The sequence below is a fragment of the Erythranthe guttata genome, chromosome 13 (assembly GCF_056151865.1).
Source record: "Erythranthe guttata isolate IM_541 chromosome 13, IM_541, whole genome shotgun sequence".
Classification (NCBI taxonomy): domain Eukaryota; kingdom Viridiplantae; phylum Streptophyta; class Magnoliopsida; order Lamiales; family Phrymaceae; genus Erythranthe; species Erythranthe guttata.
Genome location: NC_142545.1, coordinates 294,728 through 319,453, shown reverse-complemented (window position 1 = coordinate 319,453; position 24,726 = coordinate 294,728). Strand labels below are relative to the sequence as shown.

The following is a 24,726-nucleotide window of genomic DNA, read 5'->3' as shown; positions in this document are numbered from 1 at the left end:
TGGATCATTTAATATTTATATTACCGGCAAAAGTAGTACTTATCACGAGACTTGCATTCTTACCATATGAAATACGAGTGTTACAATGAAGGGGCGTTTCTCTTACCCCTTAAATAGTGTGTGTGTGTGTGTGTGTGTGTGTCCTAATTCTCTTGCCACAAGCCCAAGTACCCAATGTCATCATACACAATTGGAGTGTGAGAAAGGGAATAGTCTTGTATGTCAAACACTTGATTCATATCTTCCATGCATATCCCTCCATACATATCGTTGCAGAGTGGAGATTCTTCTTCCACCAAATCGAGCCAGTCGAAATTTTGTGCATTGTCGATATCATCGAAGCACCAGTCACAGTCGAACAATAAATCAGGTATTTTCGACTCTGTGAACTCCATGAGAGTTTCTTCATCATGTACTACTCCCTCCAGGGGCTCGTATAGCAGCTCTCCGATTGTGTTTGGGTCGAATTCTATTGCTTCTAGCCCTTCGAATTCGTCGACAGTGAGAAGCGAAGATTGGGATAAGGAAGATGTTTCTGTTGAGCCCATCTTCTGAAAAAGATCAAAAAAATTGATAGATATGTAGATAGAAATAGTGTGGGTGTGTGTGTGTGTGTGTGTGTGTGTGTGTGTGTGTGTGCGCGCGTGCTATAGAGAGAGAGAGAGAGAGAGAGAGAGAGAGAGAGAGAGAGAGAGAGAGAGAGAGAGAGAGAGAGAGAGAGAGAGAGGGGATGTGTGTGTGTGTGGGATATGATTGATGGGGGCAAAGGACAGCCTTAAATAGGCAACTTGTAGTTGTAACTGTCCAAATAGTACAACATATATGGTAATGACAGTGTTGGGCAAAAATAATAATTGTAGAATAAAAGTGGGAAGAAATAGGAGGATGCATGCTTCCATGAAATTGATAGGGACATTTATCTGCCTATTACATAAATTTTTTTTTTTTTTTAAGAATTAGGCGAATTTACGGCTATGCTACGTGCAAGTTCGACATGTGAACCGACTATGGGATCATCGTTCAGTTATTTGTTGATCGCGATTCTTGATTTGGCTCGTATTACACGGGCTGGTTACGGTTCATGCTCGTTTTCGAAATTACAGTGGCAACAAAAACGCCTCTTTATATTCAATACTCGAGGAATATTTTTTGAGACTGCAAGTTCAAAATTAATTTTGTGATTAGTGTTTAATTACTACTTTCTTGAAACTTAAAATTGATCATAAGTTAGTAATCTCTCTCTCTCTCTCTCTCTCTCTCTCTCTCTCTCTCTCTCTCTCTCTCTCTCTCTCTCTCTCTCTCTCTCTCTCTCTCTCTCTCTCTCTCTCTCTCTCTCTCTCTCTCTCTCTCTCTCTCTCACACACACACACACACACACACACACACACAAACACTTAGGTTTGGATCATTTAAGTTGATGGATGCCAAACAATAAGTTCAATTCTAACACGTTTAATCGATTGTCTCAATGACAACAATACATATGGTGGCACACATGAAATGCCTTCATGTTCTTTTTTTTTTCCACACGTTTAATCAAAGACATTTAACTAATAAAAAATGTGGGAATTTATTAATAAAATTTTATATCGTATTTTAAAAAATAAATTGTTATAGTGCATGTGAGAATAAAAAAAATGATCATTGATATTTTAAATATTAGTAATGTTAATATTTTTAATTAGAATTTGGAAATTAAGTATTTTCTTGGATCTAATTGAAACCTTTTCTTTTCTTTTCTTTTGTCAAATAAAATATCAAATACTTTCAAAAATATCTTAAAAGATATTTTGATGGAATTATAGTTAAGCCAAACATTCTTAAATACATGTGATTGTGCTACTTCACCTAAATTTTCTTTAAATGCTTATGATAAAATAAATCATTTACGATTAAAACATATCAAAATAAAAATGTTAGAGGATTAGGTTGCGGATTGGGACATCGCGTCGTGTACGTATCATTTAAGGTTTTTAAGTCGTTAAGTAGGTTGTGGTTCGTTCGTATCAAACTTTTGGGTCGAACACAAATGATTCTAATTAGATAAAAAAAATTAAACCACACGTAAAGATAATTAACATTCACTTGATATATACGATTACAGTCATTTAATTTTTATCTATTTATGGAACATATCTTTCGTATCTTCTTCTCTAATATCTATCTGCATGTTCGCAATCGACAAGTCTTCTCCGAAGTGATAAATAATATGGAACATTTTTTTTCCAAAGTGAGAGTTAACTTGAAACTTGAAAGTATATATATATATATATATATATATATATTTATATATATATATATATATATATATATATATATATATATATATATATATATATATATATAATCAAGATTCTTGTAACATATATCACTTTGCCTCCAATTATTATTATATATTAAATATCAAATAACTTTCATCATAAAGAGGAAAAAAGGAGAAACAAAGCAAGGTACAAAAATCTGTACAGTGAACCAAAAATTAGGTCAAAATTAATTAATGTTGAGGTTAGGAATTAATTTGTATTTGCATGAGATGGAAGCCATAAAGTAGAGAAGACCTATGTATATATTTCCTTTGACAAGGAAAAGTAGCTGAAATTTCCCACGTAGTGCATGATCCATGTTGGATCCAACCAAATATTTTACAATACATATGTATAGGTCAATATATATATATATATATATATATATATATATATATATATATATATATATATATATATATATATATATATATATATATATATATATATATATATATATAAAAGAATTAAGAGAATTGGTACATAGCCTTACCAATAGGGTAAAAGATCTAGGGTTCGAGTCCCCCCTTCCCTATTTCCCCTTGTAATGACTTGAATTACTCGGAAAAAAAAAAAAAAATGTCCTTCACAAAGACCCATACACCATTAAAAAAATTTAGGTACTTGACTTAGTATTCATGTAAACATCAAACTTTAATCACCACGCAAACGCTTATTCTAAGTGTGTGTGTGTGAGAGAGAGAGAGAGAGAGAGAGAGAGAGAGAGAGAGAGAGAGAGAGAGAGAGAGCTCTTTATTCATTGATTGAATTGAAGGATGGCTCCCACAAATTTGCATTTCGGGCCCTTCTATTTTTCTCATCCATCTGATTGGGGTTCTCCTTTGAACCCCTTCCATTATTCCCACTCTTTTTATCACAAGAAACCTCCAACGAACCAGAACTTGGCTTTTGATTGGTACTTTCAATGCCAAAGAATCTCACATGAAGATCTCGGGTCTTGACCTTCGGGCCGGGCTTAATCAGAATCCCACTGATAGATGACTTAGACTCAAACGGATCCATTACAATACTAGTTATTTTCTTGATTCGACGCCTGAGTTTTCTCACCGTCCGGCGAGGGACAACATAGTACTTTTGGCCCGGTACAAGCATTTCATCGGGCCTTACAACAGACTCCCAAGGCCTCAGAAATATTTCGGGCCGGGCCAAAATAAAAGAAGGATATTTCTCTATGATAGTTGATGCAGGAATAGCCATGTAGTAGCGTTCTGCATGGCCTCCTGCATGGACAATCTTCAAGGCCCGCGATTTTCTCTCTACTGCGTCGGAGGCCGTTGTCGGGGCCCGACTTGCACGAAACGGGTTCATATCAGAGAGATTATTAGTTGAGTTTTTGTTGCCAAATATTTTGTTAAGCACCATACTACTAAATTGAAAGAACCGTACAAATTGAGTATTTATTGAGAGTTAATATATAGATTGATTGAATATTATATTACACAGACGATGATTTCAAGAAAATCACAAGTTAATTAATTGTAGCTTATGTTTGAACAGCCGGTTGCAATAAAAAATGCCGGCATATTACGATGAGGATGAATGCGAGTTACGGACGGTGATTTTAGCAAAATAGTCGAGACAAAAACAATATTATAACAAGTCCAGTTACAACAGTTCAAAAAAGTACACATCATTTCCTTGCTATCCCAAAAATTTCTCACTTTACAGATAAAATAGGGGAGAAAAACACGAGAGACGAAGAAACAAAGAGCGCCCAAATGCAGAACAGAAACGAATCGAACATAAAATTAATTATACCCTAACAACCTCTCACATCATAATCTGCCTATAGAAAATATGCCAAACAGAAAGAATCAAAACCTCTACCAGACTAACAAATGAAAGCTAGAAGAACGAACCTATTATCGAAGAAGGGCTTCCCCGAAAGTATATCAAGGGGAATTGCAAAAACCATCTAACGAGAAGCAAGAAATGTTTTTTTTTTTTTTTTTTCTGGACTCGATTTAGCTTTTAAAAAAAAGATTGTTATTATAAGTCACATGAATACCACAAAAAAAATATCAGCCAAATTTCGTTGGCCCCCTTCCATTAATTTACACCCCGGTTCCTGTTTCTTCCGATCTCTTTCTCCATTAAATCCGAACATGTTCGAAAAAGTCCCATCGAGTAGGTAAAAGGGTCGTGATTTGAATTCGTCACTGCACTAAAGGTAGAAAAGATCAGTAGTTACTCGGCCAGTTAAGCTGTGCATGCTGTGGCTGCTGCTGCTGCTGCTGCTGCTGCTGGTAAACACTGGCTGAAGGAACAACCATATCGACAGGATTTGTAATGGCCTGAGATTGCTGCAAGAGCTGGTGTACGTTAGTGACCGCCTGTGCGGGGTGGAAAATCCCAGTGAAGGGTCCATGGCCCCCCTGTGTTGGGGCGAAAGCCAGTTGACCCTGAGGAAGGTTGTAGAATGAATTGGGCTGCAAGGTAGAAATATCCCGACCGGGACCTGTGAACCATACACCAGAGCCTTCATTCTGCAAACACGCAAATGAACCACAAATCAGCATAATACATAAGGCTGTGTTTGGATTGAGGGATTTCAAATGAATCCAAATGGCGAGGATTTGAAATGACACCAATCGGGAAGGGATTTGATATCCACCCAAACGACTCAAAAAAGACTAAGAATAAGAGCTATTTGGAGTTGAAAATTCATTGTCAAATGACTCAATCCAAACAACCTCAATGGATTTGTTAATATGTATTTGTGCAATCACCCCCTCAAATCATATCCTCCATATACACCCTCAGCGAATCGTGAAGTGAAATTTTAAAAAATGCAAACAATTGCAGTGAGAACATAATCAGCATAAAAAAACGAGATACAATACAGAACAGGGTTTCCTAGTAACCACTTGACAATTGATTAACAGCACCATTTGTGCTAGCAATAGATACTAGATAGTCTATGTGACAATGATACTTACCTCGGTAAGGAATATCTATCATCATAGAACTTTTTTAGTCATAAGAGGGTATCAAGAACAATCAATCTCTATATAGGCCAAAATCATTTCAAAATCTGATCAGGAGAGATCTCCTCGAAAAACTTAGCTGTGTCTGGCCCACTACGCTTATCAAATTGTCGGACTTCAAATTTTTTTGGTTGAAATAAAATAAAAAGATCTCACTGTGACATGATCTGACTGCTATAGTAAGTTAGTAACAAATGACTTCACTAAAATACAAATTCCCAAAATAAAATGGAAACATAGCCGACCCGAAAAGGGGCCAAACATATCCTTGCTAATGTTACGAAGATAATATATGATGTAACATTTAAAAAAATAAACAAACCTGTTGGCCGCTGACGTAGATATTATTTTCCTTTACTTGAGAGGCAGCAAGATCCTCGTTAGATGTTGAAGTAACAGGTGCAGGGGCAGAACTGGAAGCGTAATTAGCCATTGAAAGACCATACGGACCATAGCTTCCAGGCATTCCCATGTGGGCTGAGGTTCCTGTATTTGGTCCCTGCTTATACTGAGAAACCGAATATTTGGCATTTGTTCCAGCTGTAGCTGGATACAAATTGCCAGGCTGAGGTTGCTGCTGAGGAAATGCACCATTGCTTAAGAACTGATGAATCGGTGGTGGTGGGACATAGAAAGGGGAGAAATAGGGACCGTATGGAATATAGTTTGGAGGGTAGTGGGATAGATGAACGCCAGCTGGTTGACGGAAAACGGGAAGAGGTTGCTGCTGTGCTGCATTTATCGAGCTCTGCATCACTCCGGCGGCTTGGGTCACCAGTGCAGTTGGAGATGCTGTGGACAAAACCAGAGGGACACCACCCTGCAACTGAAAAAAAGTTTGGTTCAGTAAACTCATTCTCGAACTTGGCTGATTTGTAGAGAAAAATCAAAACATTTATATATATGAAAATCCAATGAAATTGTACAACATATCTATAACAAGTGAATTATGAAAATAAAGAGGAAATGCAAAGAAATGACTTGAATAAGCATCATTATCTCAAACAAGTTCCAAAAGAAATATATCCTATAAACGCACATGGGTAACATAATAGATACATTTCTTCACAATTTAGATTAATAAGATTCTTCACCTCTAAGAAGTATAGCAAAAAAGTATATCCAACATACATGAGCTCCATAACAGCTTCTGTCATTAAATACAACTCCAAAACTGAAAATGGGATCAATAACCCGGCAGATATCATTATGTAATAAGAGAAGTTTCGAAATAGACTAAGCCTCCTCGGCACTTAGCACAATGACAATTGATTATGATTAACAGTGTTATCAATTAGAGATGAAGATAGTATACAAAATGATTATGAATAATACCAAGTGAAATTAATATGTAATACAGTGTTTAAGTTGATTAACCTTCCACTACCATATTCTTCTAGATAGAAATACCAGTACACAAGTACATTTTCTCAAATGCTATTGTATCCTTCAACAGCATTTATATTAAATAATTACTAAAAAATCCCCTGTGATAAATGCTGTTGAAGGATACATAATATTTGTTTAAACACCAATCAAGGTCTTTGAAATATCCAAACTTCACAAATAGAAAGCACGAAGAAATAAAAGCCAAACCTCTTGAGGAGAATGAGAACTCTGTGCAGAAACCAGACCAGCATTTCCATTATACTTGTTTGCTGCTCCAGCAGAGTGGAAAGGGGAAATACGACCATCACTATCCAAACCAGCACGATAAAATTGTGCATAATAGCTTGCTGGATCAAAAGATTGTGGCATCTGTATAAAATTGACATCAATAGGTTAGATTACAGAATGTAAAAATCCATACCGACATTCAAGAAATGACAAGACTTGTATCAGTTGAAAAATAAGAAATATGACAGCTATAATGCATGGATGGACAGGAAAGAATGCAAGTTGTTTTAGCAAATAGGCTTGGAATGTTATATGGAATAATGAACAGATAAATGACATATTAAACATACAACAAAGCCTGGAAGTCGATGAGCATCACGTGCTTGAGATTCCGAACTTTCCGAAGGTGTTAGCTGGCCACCCAATATTGGTGGCATGAATCCATAACTGTAGTTTGAAGTATGGAGAACAGGGTGTTGATGGCTTGCTGGAGCAACATCTGGCCTGGGCTCACTATAATCAGGGGAGATAGAGGATGAGACTTCAACCTCGCTAGGTGAAATTTTTTCCAGTCCTTCTGAAGGTTGTTGAGGGTGGTCGGGATATTTGATTTCAGTATCATCTGCAGCCACCAACGCGTTTTGGTTGCTGTAATCAAGCAAAAAGTACAATGTTTTTAGAGAAAAAAAACATAAGGTGAAAATAGAAACTGAAATCTAAGATAAAAATCTCAAGTGGAATGCTTCAGAAATGACAAAATTCAAACACTGGCACATGAATATACTCATATTACGTGATTCCATGTTAGGTATATGCATGCACAATTACATTTTTTTTAACTCGCTAATTGCATGGTGTGATTGAACAGTTTGTAGCATAGTTACATATTGTTCAGTCAATAATTGCATGGTATAATTTTACAATTCTAAACTCTGGGAGAGAAAAATGATAGTAGTCAAAGCAGACAGGCAGCAAAGGCTATGAAGATAAAATGTAAGAAATTGGAGATGGGAACAATCAACAGCTATTAGCAACGGACGGAAGACAAAACAATCATCAAAACACAAGAATGATGACAAGGGCACAAGATTTTCAAACAGAACAAAGAATAGTTCTCAAAGTCAAATTTGCAGAAGTACTATATTACAAAGAGAACTAGTAATATTTGTGTGTGAAACTGTGACCACAAAAACTAAAAAACATCCAGTGAATACACTTATCAGTTATCCCATTAAGGGCAAAAGTAAAATTTGTATAAGCTCCCCACGTCTAAGATACTTATCGTAATAACAAACTTGAGGAGAAGCCGTTTTCCTAACATAGCAGCAAGGTTCAGAAAACTTTCCCTCAACCACAAAAAAGGGCCTTCGTGTTTAAAGAAGCAAAGATGTATAACATCATATTTATAAACATTGACAATAAACATTTTCTTTAACAAGGTGAATAAACATATATAAATCATATCATGAATCTAGAGAGCTCTAGTAACAGATAATGTAAATTTTAAGTATTGATTTAAACAAGGGACTGTATAATATTTTAAGGTTGGGGTTCATCAACAGTTGTAACTAATTCCAATGAGGAAATGCCTATGAACTACGTCTAGGCCTGAGTATAATGTGAACTCTACTCTACATCTAGAACAAATTATCATTGATAAAAATCATGCTAAATAATCAGAGGAGAGGTAGGGGTAGCCTTCAATTGAAATAAGCTTGTAAAAAGATCAGCTTAGCAATGAAATACCACATTTAGGACAGAACAAAAACTGAACTAGAGAACTGAGTCTGAGAAAAGACACCTCAACTGTAGCTCCTCCACAGGTTCATCAATAGCCTCAGAGGATTCAAGCTGTAGTGGAATCCTGTCACTCCCTGGAACTCCATTTTGGTTCATGTCCAATTCAAAGCTAGCATCAAAACTTCCAAAACAAAATCCAAGTTTCTCAACTTCAGGAACATGAAGGTGACTTGGAATGATCACATGTTGGCTATTTGACATGTGCAACTCCTCTAACTTCCTCTGCAGCTCTATAGTGGATTCTTTTGATGCGAGAACAGCAGTTGTTGTCTGCAATGCCGGATGAGCACCAACAGATACTGTAGGAACCTCCGATGAAGAAGCTGCAGGGGCATCCTGACTGATATTGGAGTTTGAAGACTTCGGTTTCCATTCTTTTCCAGGTCCCACTGTTGCAAAATATAAATAGTTAGTACTGCATTGCTTATTTCATAATCTATAAAGAAATCTTGGATGCAACCATTCGAATCAAATTATTGTTTTGGAAATAGTCACCATTATGAGTTTGTGTCTGATACTAATTTAAGTTTTAAAATGTTCTACTTCCATAGCATAGCAAAATAGTAGCACAGCATTCAGGCTAAATATTGGAGATGAAATAAATTTTAGGTTACCGTTCACTTAAAAATCAAATTGTAAGAGAAATACAAAATTAAAGCATATGAAAAATCATACCTTTCTGTGAGCCAGTTACTTGAGACCGATTGTTGTAATTAGATGAAGGCCTACTAACAGTAGAAGTACCAAGAGCAGAAGATGCAGCTTGCATATCTAAATGCTGATTCTTTCCAACTACTTGTGAATCTTTTGGCACCTTTTGTTGCAAAGTGGCCACTGCGACATCAGAAGAGGCTACAAATGCAATGAGTAAACTTCATTAGATGTTCTGTGGTACTGAAGAAAGAAATCAATAATTTGAAAATGAGAACAGATATACAAGTCGGTTTCTAATTAGCATACATATTCTGGCAGAAGCTGCTTTGTTCTCATTAGGATTACCATCAGTCAGTTCAGTAGGGACTCGCTGGCTTCCCACTTCACGTCGAATACTAGGGGGTGGTATATCTTGAGAAGGCAACAGTACAGGATCTGAAGAAGAGAAAATAGATCCCATTGGAGGTGCCGAAGGAATGGGTGCTGCATTGTTGCTCAACTGGTTATACTTAGTCCCTTGACCATTGGGATTTTTAATGGAGTCAACAGGTGATGAAAGCAGAAAAGGTCCCTCCGACTTACTCAAGCTAGCCGTTGTATTGGATTCATCAACACCTCCACCTGCAGATACATGGTTGTCATGTATCACACTGGTAATCTTGGGGATGATACCAGATGGACCATTAGATACAGCAGTAACTGGGCTGCAAAAAAAAGGAAAAAAGAACTTTCAGGAAACATTGAAGAAGGAGCAAAGCGAGGGACTATAAGTAGTCTGTATCTTTGAAGTGCAAATGTAATGATTTTAACTAAAAACTATGCCAACATCAGAAGCTCACACCACCTATCGCACCTTGAAACAGAAGGTGTGTCATTCTTTCTCATATCTTGTGAGGTGGCTGATGGAGCCTTGCTAGGACCTTTCTCTGTAAGGTTAGTAACATTTTCCTTCTGAGCAGCCAAATTTCTTCCACCACCAGCATCTGACAACAAAATTATGAGAACACAAGAGAAATGATAAGATGAATGGAGTAAAAAGGTGGTGCTTCCAAGTTCAAGACCGATCTTGAGATCCTTTTGTATTGCTAATCAGTGAAGCAGGTTTTACAAAAATAATAAGTAGGGAATCACTATCGAATATGTATCTAAGGGCACTCCCAGCGGGCTCACCATGAGATATGTGTCTAGATGGATAGTTCCCACGGCCCACTCTATTTGCCCTGACCTGGGTACCTGGCTTCCACTTTATTTCTGCAGGCTCCTTGTTCAGATTCTGAAAAGGTACAAATAGTAATTCAAACAGTCATAGCCTGCTTTACAAATGCAATTTAGGAGAAACTTAAAGAAGGGAAAAAGGCTCCTTATTAGCAGTACCTCTTTCTTCCTATCTCGTTTTCTTTTGACTTCATGGAATGTATCTGTAGAAGAATACGAAAACAGTTGTCAGCATACCTTGTACAAAAACTCATAAACAACGAGAAGCAGAGCACGCCTGCAATTGAGCTTCTAAGCAGGCAAACAGAATAGTATTCTTCCGTAGAAACAAAATTGAAATGATGTAACAGTATAATATTTTAATAAAACATGAAACACAAGTGCAACACCTAGTTGAAATTCAATCACAAACCTTTGTGTTGTCAGGGAATGACAGCTATATGCTCAAGTTACAGGCCCAGTCCCTACTTATTTACTAGGGGTGAAACAAGATAACTAAAAGCCTTTTATTTTCCGACCTGACAGCCTAAAATCCATATTTCAACAGTCGTAAAACCTCGTGAAACCAATGAATTTGCAACTACATCTCAACCCAAATAAAGTAATACAAAGGCAAAGGCAAGAGAACCCAAATATCTGCGAACATTGTAAACATTAAGTTCAAACTGAACCAACACGACTCAAATTAACAATCAGAACACTGACAAGGCAAGAAACATCATAATATGGAAAACGACAACCCTCGAAGAGCTGAATAACACTGCAATAACAACAAATACCACCCTTTTCAATAATACAAAACCTTGTTCAGCAGCTGAAACAGCACATAGACTAGTCTCAACTGACCACAAGTACAACAAGAGTTCAAACCCATACAAAAATCATATCCTCCCCACCCATTTTATTCCACTAGAAACCTCAGCATACATATATACAACACCACTAAGTAGAAACAGAAAAACGCCCAAAAAAAAAAAAGCATGACCGCGTGTGTAAAATTGCAGATCAACAATCGAACTGTCCGTTAACAATGGCAACACAGATCAAAAAACAAAAAAAAAAAAAAAATCGAGATCAAGTACCGCACAAATACACAGCCAGGTAAAGAAAAAAATAAATTATTGAAAAAAAAGGGGGAGAGAAGGGTGGAGAAATTGACCTAGAAGTAGAAGCTTCTGAGTAGTTTCGTTGGGATCCATGGAACACTCCTTTAGCATTGCATAAATCTCATCTTCAGAGTGATTCTGACCAGTAATCTCCTTTATATTCTCGATCGTCTTCCTAACGCCGCTCGGAATCGGAGCCGAAGCCCTACTTCCACCTCCCTTAACCCCACCACTGCTCATCTTCTTCTTCGGCAATCCCCCCGACAGCCAATAACCCCTATATATGTGTATGTATATATATATCTATATATATAATATATACTTATGTATATGTATATATATAGTAATATATATGATTAATTAAACAGGAATAGTAATGGATTGATAATGCAATTATCAGTATTGTTGTATAGAAGAACCTCTGCCCGTTCTAGAGAGAGAGAGGGAGGGGGAAGAGAGAGAGAGAGAGTTTGTCTGTGTGTTTGTGTGTGTGATTTTGTATTTGGGGAAAGAGGAGTGAGGACTTGGGGGAAAGGGTTTTTGTGAATAATTGAAATTGTATTAATAGATGTAAAAAAAAAAAAGAAATCAATTGCTATCTAGTATATTTAATTTTATTTATTTAAAAAAAATTATATTTATGTATCTATTCGTCAGAGTTTCGGTAACTTTTTTTTCTTGTCTGAGCTGTGTTTGTTTCGGCTACATACATTATTACAATTAAAATCCTAAAAATTCAAAATTAAATATTGATCATAAAACATTCCACAACCACTGTAATAATCCAAATTATAATAATAATAATAATAATAATAATAATAATAATAATAATAATAATAATAAGGATGATTGGATCCATATTGGACTTGTCTTGTTTTTGGGCTGAACGGATTCGAAGTCAGCCCATAATGACTTTGTCCTTTTTCAATTCCCCGTCACATTTTTATTTAGGGTAAATTTTATTTTCTACATCGATTTGCCCCCTGTACTTGAAAACTTGTCTCAATGTGGTCCTCGCCGTTAGTTAAAATAATTATTAAAAAAATAAAAGAAAATTAAAAATAAATTGTGGCCGGCGTCGTGTACTGTGTTTTCTCGTTGTCTTGAATATTTAATTATTTTTTAATAATTATTTAAACTTGGAGAGGAGACGGTTTTATAATTTCAGAGCTTAGATCAAACGGTGTTTAGGGGTGAAAGTCGGATGGATCGGATTGGAATTAGTCTTTTCGGAAAATTTCCAAAACATTTCGGAAGTAGAAAACCAATTCCAACTCCAATTCCAAAATTTTCGGAATCTAAAAATTCATTCCAATTCAAATGTCCCGGAATTTTCGGAATTTCGGAAAAGAATTGGAAATCACATGAGCTTAAAAATTTCAAAATTTAGCGGATTTTTTTTCAAATGTTCATAATTTTCCAAAAATAAGAACATCCACGTCGATAAAAGTAAAACTAATAACTACTAAATTTCAGTTCAAAAAATAAATAAACATAAACACAACATAATATCTAATAAAACTTCTAACAACAATTCATTATGTCAAAATCGTAAAACAGAACTTAAAGGTGTATTTTTCGGAAAGATAAGTATTATATAATATTTATTATTTATAGGTGTATTTTTCGGAAAAACATCGGAATTAATTTCGGAATCAAATCGGATCGGAAATCGGAAATTCCAAACCTATTTTATATAATTCCAATTCCAATCAAAAAAATTCGGAAATCCGAATTTCGGAAGTCGGAATGAAAAAAGTTGTTCCAAAATCGGAACTTTTCGGATCGGAACCGACGGAAATTGGAATTTCCTTTCCAACTTGCACCCCTAGGTGTTAAGGTCAAATGTCTAACAACTAACAACATGTCACATTGAAACAATTTTTCAAGTAGAGGGGGACAAATCAATACAACCGAGAGTACAAGGAGTAAAGTGATACCGAGCCAAAGTACAAGGGAAGTGGAATTTACTCTTTATATATATATACCAAGTGGAATTAAATTCATTCAAAGTCGTTTCGTATTTAAATTTAAATTAATAATCGTACTACACCTGGTGAAATACATCAAGTGGTTTTAAATTATATATCTACACAAATAACTATCTACTAAACACACATGCATATGAATGTGTGTTTACTGTTTATGTGTAGATCAATGGTGGTGTAAGAATTAGTTAGATTCGATGTCGGGTGATAGAGTTATGAATGATTCAACGAACATTGTCTTAACGAACAATAAGTCAGCTTCAAACGTAATTTTGACCATCTTACGATTCGAATCTGGCGAAAACTCAAAACATCAGTATTGTAGCTATTTCACTTGGCTTTCTAACCCAACTTGAATCATTTAAAATCGGAGTTCGGAACACGATAAGACAGGGGAAGACCTAGTAATAAGACAAATAAATACTAGGATGTAAAGAAAAGGTTGATTCTATACAATCCATCCATCTTTTCTGTATATATTGATCTATAACTCTGTTATGAACAATATGATTTATTGTATTTTAACTCTGCTTCACAGAGCAACAAATATCTTCTTCTCGTCGAGAAAAATAAAATAAAACATTCGCACGAAAGTTGCATTACTTTTCGTCGGATGTTGGTTTCGGTGTTGTTGGAGCAACCGATAACGAAGGTCGAAGGAGAAGATAGAGGGCGGGACCCACTAACGGAATTACTGATAAAGGAAGAAGCCAAGAGCTTTTGCCACCCCTACAAGATTTCAAAAAAAAAAAAAACAAAAACAATATATTGATTAGTAGCATCATATTCGAAGAATTACGTGACAAAAATTGATGAAGAAATGAAATAATATTTGAAATAACCGTTACCGAGCAGTCATGTCGTTGTAGACCCAGAAAGGCGCGAAAGTCGAAAGCAAACTGAAATCAATACTCATCACATGAATCTGCAATAAATAAATAACATCTTCTCCATAAACCGATAAATTCATATTCGATAAATTGATAACCTTGCTTGAATAATAATTTATTCCGGTCCCGACTGGGTAAAAACGTACTAAATTATTAGTTCGATAGTTTAATATTTCGCTAAATTAATAGAATTTTGTTAGTCCTGACCATATTAATTTATAGAGGTTTAACTGTATATAATCTATATGTAGATTATAGGCAACCACCCCTAAGGTATGGTTAAATTACAAGAACCCCTCTTGTTTGAGTAATTACAACCACCCCTCAATTATAAATCTTCTTACACGTCCACCCTTGCGGTTTCAAATTTTGTGGAATCTTCGAGATTATATGGAATATTATCACGTTTGTACCCATTTTATCATATTCGAACTCCACATTTTGAAGCAAGATGATCATAATGTGTTTTTTAGCTTGTATATATATCAGATTGTGGTGCATCAGAAACTGTATTTTTATACAAAATGAGTACAAACTAGATAGAGCACATTCCACGAAATCTAGATGATTATGTTGAATTTGACACCATAAGAGTGGAGATGTAAGAAAAAATCATAGTTCAGGGTTAGATGTAATTATCCAAACAAGAGGAGTTTTTTTGTAAATTGACCATACCTCAGGGGGTGTTTGTAATTTACCCTAGATTATATTATGTGAAAGTGTCCATCAAGAAACAAAATACTTACAAATTTGCTTCCTTGAAAGTATTGGTAAAATTCCTTCCACACATCACCACCGGACGAAAATGCGTAAACGACTATAGCCAGGCCTACCGCCATTGTAACCTAATATATAATTGGAGTTAGATACATTTTCGATATATATAACGAAACTCAAATGCAAACGAATAGTTATTTAGCAGTTTATATTACTGTCGTTTGTAAGCCCCAAATCATCGTGCAAAAAAAAAAAAAAGAACGCCGAGCATTTTAAATAGTGTCGATTCATCTGATCTTTTTTTTTTTTTTTAAATTATAAAGAAAGTGAATCGACTTACCCCGGCAGTTAATTTCGATTCAAGGAAATTGAGAGGCCATTTCCGAAGCTCGGATTCTTCAACAGGTGGGGCCGGTGGATTCCAGAGAATAAAATAGGGGATCAAAGCATATGCACCTCCGAAGCACGATAGAACAACAAAAGGCCACACAGGAATTTTGCTTTTCGAGCTGCACAAAAACGAACAAGTATCATTGTATACAGTTACAGGACATATTTTTGTTTGTCCCCAAGTCCCTTGTCACACATACATTTCGATTTATTGTGGGAATTGAAACGGAATTGGAATACATATTATATTCCGATTTCCGATCCGATTTTAATTTCCGAAAATTCTGATTTTTCGTAAACTACATAAAAACTACACTTCTATAGTAGTATTAGGGCTCGTTTGTTTACCGCTGTAAGGTTCTACCGACTGAATAGTAGGGGCTAGTAACACGTTCGATTGGAAAGATTCACATTTTTTCAAACCCGCTGCTAAAATCAAAGTCCGCTATTAAATGCTACTATTTCATTAAATTAGTAGCACCCCTCCCACGAGATTAATTTAATAGGGGGTGACTAAACAAGTAAAAGACTATTTTATCCTTCAAACTACATGTTAATTTTATTAAATAAAAGGTTTTATAGAAAAATCATATCTAATATAAAAATTTAACACAATTTAATACAAGATCTAATCTTACATACAGAACATCATAATAACTAAATAATAAATTAATCAGTAGCGAATTAATCCAATCTCATCTAATCTAAACTTATCCAATACTGGTAACCACACGAGCCATTAATATTACTATGCACTTACATTATAGCCGAATTCAGCCGATTACAATCCGAAAATTTACAATTTTGGGAATAAGTTTTTTCACTCCAATTTCCAAATTTCCGATTTTTTTGGAACGGGATTGGAATTACTTTTTCACTTCTTAAAGTACTAATTCCAATCCGATATGTCCGATTTTCCAACCCTAATTTTGATCAAGGATCCTCGAAAATCTCAGGACCCCCCCCCCCCCCCCCAAAGAAACTCCGAAAATCCATTAAAACTCGATCTCAACATCCACTTCAAATTTCGAAAGGGGGAAAAGGGATTTGGATACAGTTAGACATCTTGTTTTTTTTGTCCCCGAGTCCCTTGTCACACATACATTTCGATTTGTTGTGGAAATTGAAACGGAATTGGAATACATATTGGATTCCGATTTCCGATCCGATTTTAATTTCCGAAAATTCCAATTTTCCAAAAACTACACTTGATAGTATTAATATTACTATGTACTTATGTTATAGCCGAATCCAGCTGATTCCAGTCCGAAAATTTACGATTTTTGGAATAAGTTTTTTCGTTCCAATTTCCAAAATTTCGATTTTGGAATTACTTTTTCACTTCTTAAAGTACTAATTCCAATCCGATCTGTATGATTTCCACCCCTAATTTTGATTCAGGATACTCGAAAATCACCGGAAAAAACCCCCAAAGAAACTCCGAATATCCACTAAAACTCGATTTAATCGACATCTGCTTCGAATTTTGAAAGGGCGAAAAGGGATTTGTGTATATATATTTTTTTACCTTCTGGCAGTTGGAATGAGCAGCATACTGTAGACCAATGGCCATAAACCCATGATGTACCATTCAGACACCAATACTTGGTTCATTACAAAACCATCATCTCCTTTCAGATTCAGCAGCTTTTTCAAGAAATACATATCTGTTGTCTTTAATTAAAAAAAATAAAAAAAGATGTTCAAAATCAGACAGCAATCACAGTACACAAACAAAAGAAAGATGAACAGAAATGAGTGGTACCGGTGTTTGGTTAGGAGCAAGGAAGAAAACATAGTACATGAGACCAGCCCAGAAAGCAAACAGCAGAAACGACGTCGTCCAGTCCCTCTCTTCTCCTCCTCCGCCGCCGTCGCCGCCAAGAAGCTCCTTTTCCTCGGAAGGAGAGGAAATAACAGGTGGGTTTTGTGGGGTTTTCTCAGTATTCAACGAACTCCGGCGTAATTGGAGGTCACCCACCTTGTTCTGCTTGATGAAAAACGACGACGTTTTGGAGAGTTTTGGCCGGAAAATTGAATTCAGCGGCGGTGGGGTTAGGGATTTGGGAGGAGGAATTGATGATGTAGAGAGAGAAAATCGGGGTTTGAGTGGGAGAGAGGAGTTGCAGGAGATTATATTGCTGCTTGTAATCATCGTATTCTTCTTCTTCGAGAGAGAGCTCTCTTCACTTGTCTGAACTGAATTTCGTACATTGTAATAGAGGCGTCTCCCGTTGATCGGGAATTTGCAATTAAGTCCCTGACAAATTATGGAAAATGCAAAATTGCGGTAGAGTTGTTTGGATAATTTCAATTAAGTGCCTACAAGTTATGGAAAATGCAAAATTGTGTTATAACTTTGAATTATACTTTTTAAGTCCTTTTTTTTCTCTTTATTTTCTTTTTTCATTTGTCAATCAAAGACACATGTAAGTTAGGTGTGGATTAGGTATCCATTTACTTATTATAAAGTTTACATTATATGAAAAAAAAACTAAATTCGAAAATAGATTGAAGAATTTGAATTTGATAAAAAAATTTTTTTTTGAGAGATTGACTTCAAATAATTGTATTTTATGTTTATAGTTTTAAATTATGTTCAATTTAAAATTTATTATAATACATTCATCTCTCATTCAGAGGGTTTCGACCATGGTTTTTGTAATGTCTTTGATAATATTTTATTTTAATTTCCTTCGTTGTTGATTTTACTCGTACACAATCACAAATCTAATTGATTAAAAACTAGTTGAATATATTTTTAACAAATAAAAATACAAAGAAATGAACTTTAAATCTTAATCGAAATTGGAAATATGCATGTCATAATTTTTCGATGATGAAATAGCAATAGAATCAAAATAGGACGGGCAAAAGTGTAATTACTCTCTTCTTTTGGACCAACCTGTAATTTTGTAAATTTAGCAGCATTCATCAAACGGTCAAAAAACTGTCAATCCTCTTTTCGATAACAAGAGATAAGGCAACTAACCCACACAAATTCCCAATCAAAATTGAAAGCCAACGCCATCCGCCATGGCAGAAGCTTCGAGAATCCTCCAAACAACACTCGTCCACACCTTCTCTCAAAACCCTAAATCTCAAATTACACTCAGAGCCCACTCCAATCGTCGCTCCTTCCCTCCAATCTCGAAAAGCAGCAGCCTTTTCCGCCCAATTCGCTGCTCCGTCACCACCGCCAGCGGCGGCGGCGGCGAAATCGCCACCCAAATCGGCGTCCCATGGGGCTGCGAGACAGACTCGGCGGAGAACGCGTCGGCGTTGCAGAAATGGTTGTCGGAGTCCGGGCTTCCACCTCAGAAAATGGCGATACAGAGGGTGGAGGTAGGAGAGAGAGGGCTCGTCGCTTTGAAGAATATTAGGAAAGGAGAGAATTTGCTCTTCGTTCCTCCCTCTCTTTTCATCACTGCTGATTCTGTAAGTGCCTCGTTTGGGAATATTGATCCGATTGATAGGATTAATTGAATTGGATAGGATAGGATAGGATAGGATTATATTGTCCATGGTTAATGTAATCTGTGATTATCTCATGTTTGTGATTTATGATTATATAATCCTTGTGTTCGGAAATATCTTTCGTAGGATTGTGTAATAATATGGGTTGAGGTTATGATTATCAAATTCCAAGCCCGTTTTTTGTCACGGGCTTGGAAATGCATCTTGATTATCTATGATTATATAGTCTATCAAGACTTATCCTTTTTCCCAAACGAGACCTTAATGGATAGACTGATCCCTAGAAAGATGTGTTATTTTCGTGATTGTAATAAATTAAGGCCTCGTTTGGTTGGGGAGATTAGCCATGATTAACTGAATAATAGGGTTTTGTTTGATGTTTACCCGATAACCTCACGGTTCGACTCGGAAATATTATGTTATCATCACTTATCTTGACTTTTAGGGAGCTTTTTTCATTGGACCTTCGGTGGTCCAATAATATATATAATTGGGTTTCGTTAGATTATTTAATTTTATCTTGGCTTAATCTTATCCTGGCAACCAAACGAGGCCTAAGTGGACTATATCTTTTGTATTATCTTGAATTTTTTTTGGTTACTAATTGGAATTAAGGAATGGAGCAATCGTGAGGCTGGCGAAGTGATGAAACGGTACAACGTGCCCGATTGGCCGCTTCTCGCAACGTATTTGATTAGCGAGGCGGGTCTCAAAAGCTCTTCGAGATGGAGTAACTACATTTCAGCTTTGCCGAGGCAACCTTACTCACTTCTTTATTGGTAAAGACTCGTATTTTTTTGTTTTTTGTTTTTAAGTCTGAAAGATGAGAGTTTTGTCGTAGTTATTTTCCCTCTATATACATGTGGGGTCCGCTCTCAGTTGGTTTCCCTACAGCAGCTCCATGTAATTTCAGGACGCGTTCGGAGTTGGATAGATATCTGGAAGCTTCCGAAATCAGACAGCGTGCGATCGACAGGATCAATGATGTCACTGGAACGTACGAGTTCTTATCTAATTTAGTCCCAAAACAACAAAAAATAAAAATCGTTTTTATTTCGTTAATTTTGTCGATTGATGTGATGAATCAATCTCTTATGCAGATACAATGACTTGAGGGAGAAGATATTTTCGAAGTATCCTGCTTTATTTCCCGAAGAGGTACATTCTTTAATCGGTGGATTCTTTATTATTGGTTCGAATACAAATCGGCAGTGGAATTTTAGATTGACTTTAATTTTCGAAATGTTTTTTATGCTGATTCCGACCCTTCTAATTCGATAATTGTTACTATGTATTACTACAGGTGTTCAACATGGAGAGTTTTAAATGGGCCTTCGGAATTCTTTTTTCTCGTTTGGTAAGTTTTATCGATAGTATATAAATGTTAACGCATGCGTTTATTTATTTATTTTTAATTATTTTTTGCTGTTACAATTGCTCAATTCATAAACAGGTCCGATTACCCTCGATGAATGGAAGAGTTGCATTGGTTCCTTGGGCAGATATGTTGAATCATAGTTGTGAGGTATGTCTATATATTTATATCCATGTTTTTTCGATGATCAAAATATATATTATATTAACTCTAATTTATGATTATCTTGATTTGATCAATGTAGGTAGAAACTTTTCTAGATTACGACAAGTCATCTCAGGGGGTCGTTTTCACGACAGATCGTGCGTATCAGCCAGGTGAGCAGGTACAATGTTCGTATTTTGGTGCCATTTGATAATATTTTTCGTGAAAAAACACACTTGTGAAATCCCACTAGACCAGATTTTCGTGCAATATGCTAAAAAAAAAAAATCATGACGGGGTTTTGCTATTAAAATAACACGATGGGTTTTTTAACAATTAGAAAAAATACAGGGTGCTGAATGCAATAAATCCATATTACTTTAGTGTAGTTCAAATAAAACGAACCTTGACTAGAGATCTACATTTAAAAATAGGGTATATTACGAAAACCTTCGTGAACTTATGCTAAATAACGAAAAACACCCCCACCTGTTCGTAATTACCAAAAACCCCTTGAGGTTTGTTTCTGTCTTACACCAACCCCTTACAGTGTGACTTTTCACGGATTTTTTTTTATTCCAGGGAATAGACTTTACACAGTTTCAGATATTTTCTTTTATTTCTCACTTATTCAACATATGGTATAAATATAGTACACATGTTCTGTTAAAAAACTCGATCAACGGTTAGTCAGAGGGGGATTTTGGTTATTACGGATAGGTGGGGGTGTTTTTCATTAATTAGCCTAAGTTCAGGGGGGGTTTCGTAATTTACCCTTAAAAATATCTCCCAAAAAATTAAGCCAAATATGCATTGTGTATTTTCCATGAACTCATGCAAATACATTTTTCAATCTCCATATATATAATCTTATACATGAGCTTATATATATGCAGGTTTTCATTTCATATGGAAAGAAATCGAACGGAGAGCTTTTGCTTTCGTACGGATTTGTTCCACGTGAAGGCACTAACCCTCGTGACTCCGTTGAGATATCACTCTCACTTCTAAAATACGACGATTGTTACAAAGAAAAATCCGAAGCTTTGAAGAAACACGGACTATCTGCGTAGGTCTTCCTTCGTTATCATATATATACATATATTTGTATTAATAGGGTTAATTGCATTTAGCAACCCCGTGTTATATCAAATTGCTAAAAAACTCCCCGTATTATAAATATCAGCAAAACCTCCTATGATTCAATTTTATTAGCAAACTACCCCCTAAAAATGCATCAACGACGGACTTCTGTTAATATTTATAACACGTGGAGTTTTTTAGCAATTTGATATAACACGGGGGTGCTGAATGCAATAAACCTATATTAATATCACTGCACTTCCAAATAACTATATATATATTGGTTTTCTGATTACAAATCGAATGTTCGAAAAACAGGTCGCAATGTTATCCTCTGCAAATAACTGGTTGGCCAGTGGAGTTGATGGCATATGCTTACTTGGCAGTAAGCCCGCCGAGTATGGTAAACCAGTTTGACGAGGTCAGTTTTTTTTTTTTTTACTATATTTTCTTAATACGAAAAATATTTGAATAAACGGTGAATATTTCGGGAAATGGCTTATGAAATAATAATGTGCAGATGGCTGCTGCTGCGTCGAATAAAAATACGTCGAAAAGGGATGTTCGATATTCTGAACTAGAAGAAGATGCGTTGCAGTTTATTCTGGATACTTGTGAAGTCAGCATATCGAAGTACTCCAAGTTTCTTCAGGCAAGTATATTATTTGATGTTTGTTTGGGCCGGGCCGGGCCGGAATTATGAAAAAAATAATGAGATTTAACTTCAAACTATTTTATTTATTCTTTCTACTTTTCGACAGGCAAGTGGATCGATGGATTTGGACGTGACAAATCCGAAGCTTTTGAACCGGAAACTGTTCTTGAAACAGCTAGCTGTCGATTTATCCACTAGCGAGCGGAGGATCTTGTTTCGTGCACAATATGTAAGAAAGATTCTTTAAAATATTTAAATTCACAATCACACACTCGATAAAGGGTGTGTTCGAAACGGGCCACGGGTCACAACCAGCGGGTCGACCCGTTTCATGCATTGTTAGAAAAATTCGATCTAATCATCTTCTTTGGTTTATGTTGTTCTTATTACAAACCAGATATTGAGGAGGAGATTGAGAGATATACGAAGCGGCACGCTGAAAGCTCTCAACATTTTCGATGGGCTTTTCGGTGGAGTTAAAAAGCTATTCAATTGATCAATCAGCTGTTGTAAAATAAAATGTTTTCTTTGGGATCAAATAGTAATTATAGACTTAATAGTGGTTCATGGTGGAATTTTTTTGCCCCTTTTTTCTCATGCAATAATATATTTTTAGTGTTACATTTTATTTACACATAACCCCCTGTTGTTTCACCGTTTCAAATGAGGCTCGTAAAAGACTAAAATACCCCCATCATTTGCTTTTTGCCTTTTCCTTTTCTTTTTTTCTTTATTCTTATACTGGTATTATTTGTAATCTATTGTTGGAATAACCTTAAATTTATACTAGTTATTATAATTATTTTTAAAATTTATTAGATTTAAAATTTAAAGTCGGAATTATGTAATAATAGAGTTTGAATATAATAAATTTTAAACCATGTAAGTTGAGATATTAAACCACATAAGTTAAGTTAAAGATGCAATGAATTCACGTGGATCCGATCATTGATCTATCCAAGTCCGATTCACTTTGGATTTATTCATATAAGTTGATTTTGGATTAGGTTATTTTAGATTTGATCCACATGGATCCGTGATTCCGTTCAAGTTGAGTAAATCGCCACCCCTAGTCTTAACTGACGGACTAACGGTAAATTGACGGAAATGACTAACTAAACGTATTAAATTGTTGAAACATGAGAGACTAAATTTGTATTTTGTAAACAAGAGGACTAAATGTGAGATCGAATAAAACTCGAGGGACTAAAAATGTATTTTCCCGAAAATTAATTATGAATCCAACTTCAAATAAATTAAAGGGCAAATTACCAAAACCCCCCTGAGGTAAGCCTAAATAACGAAAATCCCCCCCATGTTCTCGTAATTACGAAAACCCCCCTTGACTAACGGTTGACCGAATTTTTTAACCGAAAACGTGAAATGTCTATTATATCCTTCTGTTAAATATGTAAAAAATAAAGGGCAAATTACCAAAACCCCCCTGAGGTAAGCCTAAATAACGAAAATCCCCCCTGACATCCCTTTCAGTTGATGATTTATTGCTTTTATAAATTTATTTATTACTTTGTAATTTGTATTGATAATTTGATATTATAATTTTTTATTTTTTTTATTTATATATTTTAATTGATTTTATTTATCCAGAGGAGTATTCATACGGATTTATGCTTTTAGCTTGAATGATGCATGGTTGTATTTCTCGAATTGTAAAATATTTAATTTTATATATAAAAAATAATTAAATTTTGAAATCTCATTCATTGATTTTTTTTAATCCAATAAAAATACATTGTACATTCATAATGATTGATTATATTTGGGTTTAATTTATGAAAAATAAGTATTTTGCAGACACTTATATATTTTTTATTTATATATTTTAATTGATTTTATTTATCCAGAGGAGTATTCATACGGATTTATGCTTTCAGCTTGAATGATGCATGGATGTATTTCTCGAATTGTAAAATATTTAATTTTATATATAAAAAAATAATTAAATTTTGAAATCTCATTCATTGATTTTTTTTAATCCAATAAAAATACATTGTACATTCATAATGATTGATTATATTTGGGTTTAATTTAAGAAAAATAAGTATTTTGTACATTCATAATGACCTCTCGTTAAATAAAATGCTTACAATTACCCCCCCTAAGGTTAATTTCGTGTACAAGGGCAAAATTGGTATTATCGGAGGAATATTCGGGAGAATCAAAAAGATTCTATCGAGTCTAACACCGTTAGAGCGATTTGTAAGACGTCTGCATACCTCAGGGGGGTTTTCGTAATTACGAGAACATGGGGGGTATTTTCGTTATTTAGGCTTACCTCAGGGG

The 24,726-nt window shown here is 35.3% G+C and overlaps 3 protein-coding genes across 9 annotated transcripts; 1 reads left to right on the top strand and 2 right to left on the bottom strand.

The window, feature by feature from the left end:
* Nucleotides 1-3,883: 3,883 nt before the first annotated feature.
* Nucleotides 3,884-12,238, bottom strand: LOC105951920 (flocculation protein (DUF1296)). Of its 7 annotated transcripts, none has more exons than XM_088812211.1 (12): nt 11,757-12,078; nt 10,757-10,800; nt 10,553-10,655; nt 10,236-10,365; nt 9,965-10,086; nt 9,689-9,865; nt 9,404-9,580; nt 8,730-9,117; nt 7,279-7,576; nt 6,908-7,069; nt 5,634-6,131; nt 3,884-4,810 (listed from the first exon to the last, which is right to left on the bottom strand). In XM_088812211.1, the coding sequence occupies exons 1-12, from the start codon at nt 11,941-11,943 to the stop codon at nt 4,505-4,507; spliced, it is 2,592 nt and encodes an 863-aa protein (XP_088668337.1). In that variant the 5' UTR covers nt 11,944-12,078; the 3' UTR covers nt 3,884-4,504. The 7 variants fall into 7 exon arrangements, with proteins under 7 accessions (XP_088668337.1, XP_012830855.2, XP_088668339.1 ...); XM_012975401.2 differs by having other exon boundaries at nt 5,634-6,137; nt 11,757-12,077; XM_088812213.1 differs by having other exon boundaries at nt 5,634-6,137; nt 9,728-9,865; nt 11,757-12,077.
* Nucleotides 12,239-14,010: 1,772 nt separating this feature from the next.
* LOC105951923 (uncharacterized) lies at nt 14,011-17,903 on the bottom strand. Its single transcript, XM_012975403.2, has 6 exons — nt 17,454-17,903; nt 17,217-17,362; nt 15,639-15,807; nt 15,328-15,426; nt 14,540-14,616; nt 14,011-14,420 (listed from the first exon to the last, which is right to left on the bottom strand). The coding sequence occupies exons 1-6, from the start codon at nt 17,841-17,843 to the stop codon at nt 14,291-14,293; spliced, it is 1,011 nt and encodes a 336-aa protein (XP_012830857.2). The 5' UTR covers nt 17,844-17,903; the 3' UTR covers nt 14,011-14,290.
* A 745-nt stretch (nt 17,904-18,648) lies between these two features.
* LOC105951921 (Rubisco methyltransferase family protein) lies at nt 18,649-23,043 on the top strand. The gene is made up of 12 exons (XM_012975402.2): nt 18,649-19,126; nt 19,781-19,944; nt 20,079-20,162; nt 20,266-20,323; nt 20,469-20,522; nt 20,619-20,690; nt 20,785-20,865; nt 21,581-21,753; nt 22,086-22,188; nt 22,288-22,419; nt 22,529-22,651; nt 22,820-23,043. Exons 1-12 carry the CDS (start codon nt 18,725-18,727, stop codon nt 22,916-22,918), a joined length of 1,545 nt encoding a protein of 514 aa, XP_012830856.2. The 5' UTR covers nt 18,649-18,724; the 3' UTR covers nt 22,919-23,043.
* The last annotated feature ends 1,683 nt before the right edge of the window (nt 23,044-24,726 follow it).

Excerpts from the sequence above, each read along its gene's own strand:
- LOC105951920 (XM_012975399.2), bottom strand. The coding sequence starts at position 11,943 with ATGAGCAGTGGTGGGGTTAAGGGAGGTGGAAGTAGGGCTTCGGCTCCG. Across the intron at positions 10,656-10,756 it reads AACGAGATAGGAAGAAAGAG|AATCTGAACAAGGAGCCTGC; the intron begins GTACTGCTAATA and ends GTACCTTTTCAG. Across the intron at positions 7,070-7,278 it reads ATCGACTTCCAGGCTTTGTT|ATGCCACAATCTTTTGATCC; the intron begins GTATGTTTAATA and ends AATTTTATACAG.
- LOC105951923 (XM_012975403.2), bottom strand. The coding sequence starts at position 17,843 with ATGATTACAAGCAGCAATATAATCTCCTGCAACTCCTCTCTCCCACTC. Across the intron at positions 14,617-15,327 it reads ACTTTCAAGGAAGCAAATTT|ATTCATGTGATGAGTATTGA; the intron begins GTAAGTATTTTG and ends TATTTATTGCAG. Across the intron at positions 14,421-14,539 it reads TACAACGACATGACTGCTCG|GGGTGGCAAAAGCTCTTGGC; the intron begins GTAACGGTTATT and ends GAAATCTTGTAG.
- LOC105951921 (XM_012975402.2), top strand. The coding sequence starts at position 18,725 with ATGGCAGAAGCTTCGAGAATCCTCCAAACAACACTCGTCCACACCTTC. Across the intron at positions 20,523-20,618 it reads GAATTCTTTTTTCTCGTTTG|GTCCGATTACCCTCGATGAA; the intron begins GTAAGTTTTATC and ends ATTCATAAACAG. Across the intron at positions 21,754-22,085 it reads AAGAAACACGGACTATCTGC|GTCGCAATGTTATCCTCTGC; the intron begins GTAGGTCTTCCT and ends TTCGAAAAACAG.